At 45.2% G+C, this 2,301-nt stretch overlaps 1 protein-coding gene across 1 annotated transcript; it reads right to left on the bottom strand.

The window, feature by feature from the left end:
* Positions 1–1,366: 1,366 nt before the first annotated feature.
* Positions 1,367–2,020, bottom strand: LOC105713627 (nascent polypeptide-associated complex subunit alpha-like). The gene has a single exon (XM_064378501.1). It carries the CDS (start codon positions 2,012–2,014, stop codon positions 1,367–1,369), a length of 648 nt encoding a protein of 215 aa, XP_064234571.1. The 5' UTR covers positions 2,015–2,020.
* Between the last annotated feature and the right edge of the window lie 281 nt (positions 2,021–2,301).

Raw genomic sequence — 2,301 nt, 5'->3', positions numbered from 1 at the left:
GGCCTGTGGCTTCAGAGACTGCAAGCCCCAATCCTTGGCAGCTTCCATATGGTGTTGAGACTGTGGGTGCAGAGAAGTCAAGAATTGAGGTTTGGGAACCTCCATCTAGAGTTCAGAGGATGTATGGAAATGCTGGGCTGTCCAGGCAGAAGTTTGCTGCAGTGGTGGGGCCCTCATGGAGAACCTCTGCTAGGGCAGTGCAGAAGGGAATGTGGGGTTGGAGCCCCCACAAAGAGTCCCCACTGGTGTATTGCCTAGTGGACCTGTGAGAAGAGGGCCACTGTCCTCCAGACCCCAGAATGGTAGATCCACCAACAGCTTGCACTGTGTACCTGAAAAAGCTGCAGCCACTCAATGCCAGCCTGTGTAAGCAGCTGGGAGGAGGGCTATACCCTGTAAAGCCACAGGGGTGGAGGTTCCCAAGGCCGTGGGAGCCCACCTCTTGCACCATCATGACCTGGATGTGAGACATGGAGTCAAAGAAGATCATATTGGAACTTTAAGTTTTAATGACTGCCCTGTTGGGTTTTGGACTTGCATGGAGCCTGTGGCTCCTTTGTTTTGGCCAATTTCTCCGATTTGGAACAGCTATATTTACTCAATGCCGGTACTCCCATTGTATCTAGGAAGTAACTAACTTGCTTTTGATTTTACAGGCTCATAGGTGGGAAGGGAATTACCTTGTCTCAGATGAGACTTTGGACTTGGACTTTTGGGTGAATGCTGGAATGAGTTAAGACTTTGGGGGACTGTTGAAAAGGCATAATTGGTTTTGAAATGGAAGGACTTGAGATTTGGGAGGGGCCAAGGGCAGAATGGTATGGTTTGGCTGTACCCCCATCAAAATCTCATCTTGAATTATAGCTCCCATAATCCCCATGTGTCTTGGGAGGGACACAGTGGGAGGTAATTGAATCATGGGGTGGGTTTTCCCGTGCTGTTCTCGTGATAGTGAATAAGTCTCATAAGCTCTGATGGTTTTGTAAAGGACAGTTCCCCTGCATATGCTGTCTTGCCTGCTGCCATGTAAGACGTGCCTTTGCTCCTTCTTCGCCTTCTGTTATGATTGTGAGGCCTCTTCAGCCATGTGGAACTGTTAAGTCCATTAAACCTCTTTTCTTTATAAATTACCCAGTCTCAGATATGTCCTTATTAGCAGCATGAGAATGAAGTAGTGCAATACTTAATGGTGCAAGATGGACTGCTTTCTTCCCAAGATCAGGAACAAGACTAGGATGTCTGCTCTTCCATTTTTTTTTTTCATCCGACAAGAAGCCATAACTTTATTTATGATAGAAACAGTACAAATTTCAAAGCAAGCTGCAGTTACTCCTTTGAGACACCAAAAAAAGTTGCTTTCAGATGGTTACACTGTTAATTCCATAATCGCATTTACAATATCATTACCATTGTTCTTCAGGGCTTGGACTGCCTTTGCTCTCGACACATTTGCTTGTGACATGACTAATTCTATGTCTTTAACTTCTACACCTGTTTCATCGACCTCTTCCTCTTCACTCTCCTCTTGTACAGTTGGAGTCTGTGTGTTTTCTTGAACATTTGAAACAGCTTCACCTTGAACTTTGAATTTCTCAGCAGCTGCTAGTTGTGCTTGCTGAGATAAATCTTCGATCTTGGCTTCCCCAAACGCTATGCAGGTATCCGAAGCAGGGCTCTTGTAGACATCTGGTTTTGTGATGACAAAGAGGATATTCTTAGATTTCCGGATATTGACTCTAGTAACTCCTGTAACCTGTTGAAGACCCAGTTTGGACATAGCCTTCCGTGCCTTCTTTTCACTTCGACTCCGTTTTGCTTGACTGACGGGTTCTTCATCTATCTCAGCTGCTGCCACCAGCTGGGCTTGTTGTGTGGTTGCCTGGGTGGAGTCCTGTTCTTCAAGCTCTGGTACTGATTCATCACTGTCAGATTCTGTTCCAGATCCTGTCTCAGCCTGGGGCTGCGGCAACTCCTGCTCTGTAGCAGGGATGGTTTCTGTGGCTTCGCCGGGCATTTTGTGCAGGGAACCCTGCTCTTCCATTTCTATTCATATTGCCTTGGAAGTTCTGGTCAGAAAAATCAGCAAGAAAAAGAAAAGGCATCCATATTGAAAAGGAAGAAGTAAAATTATCTCTTTTTGTGGATGATGTGATCTTATATGTAGAAAATTCTAAGAAATCCACTATAAAACTATTAGAGCTAATAAATGAGTTCAGCAAGTTGCAGGATACAAGATGAACATACAAAAAGAATTGCACCTACTTTTGGAGGCCGAGGTGAGTGGATCACCTGAGGTTAGGA

The sequence above is a fragment of the Aotus nancymaae genome, unplaced genomic scaffold (genome assembly GCF_030222135.1).
Source record: "Aotus nancymaae isolate 86718 unplaced genomic scaffold, 86718_ANA_hifiasm-v0.15.2.pri h1tg000019l, whole genome shotgun sequence".
In the NCBI taxonomy this organism is placed as follows: domain Eukaryota; kingdom Metazoa; phylum Chordata; class Mammalia; order Primates; family Aotidae; genus Aotus; species Aotus nancymaae.
This window is presented reverse-complemented; position numbering and strand designations above follow the sequence as displayed.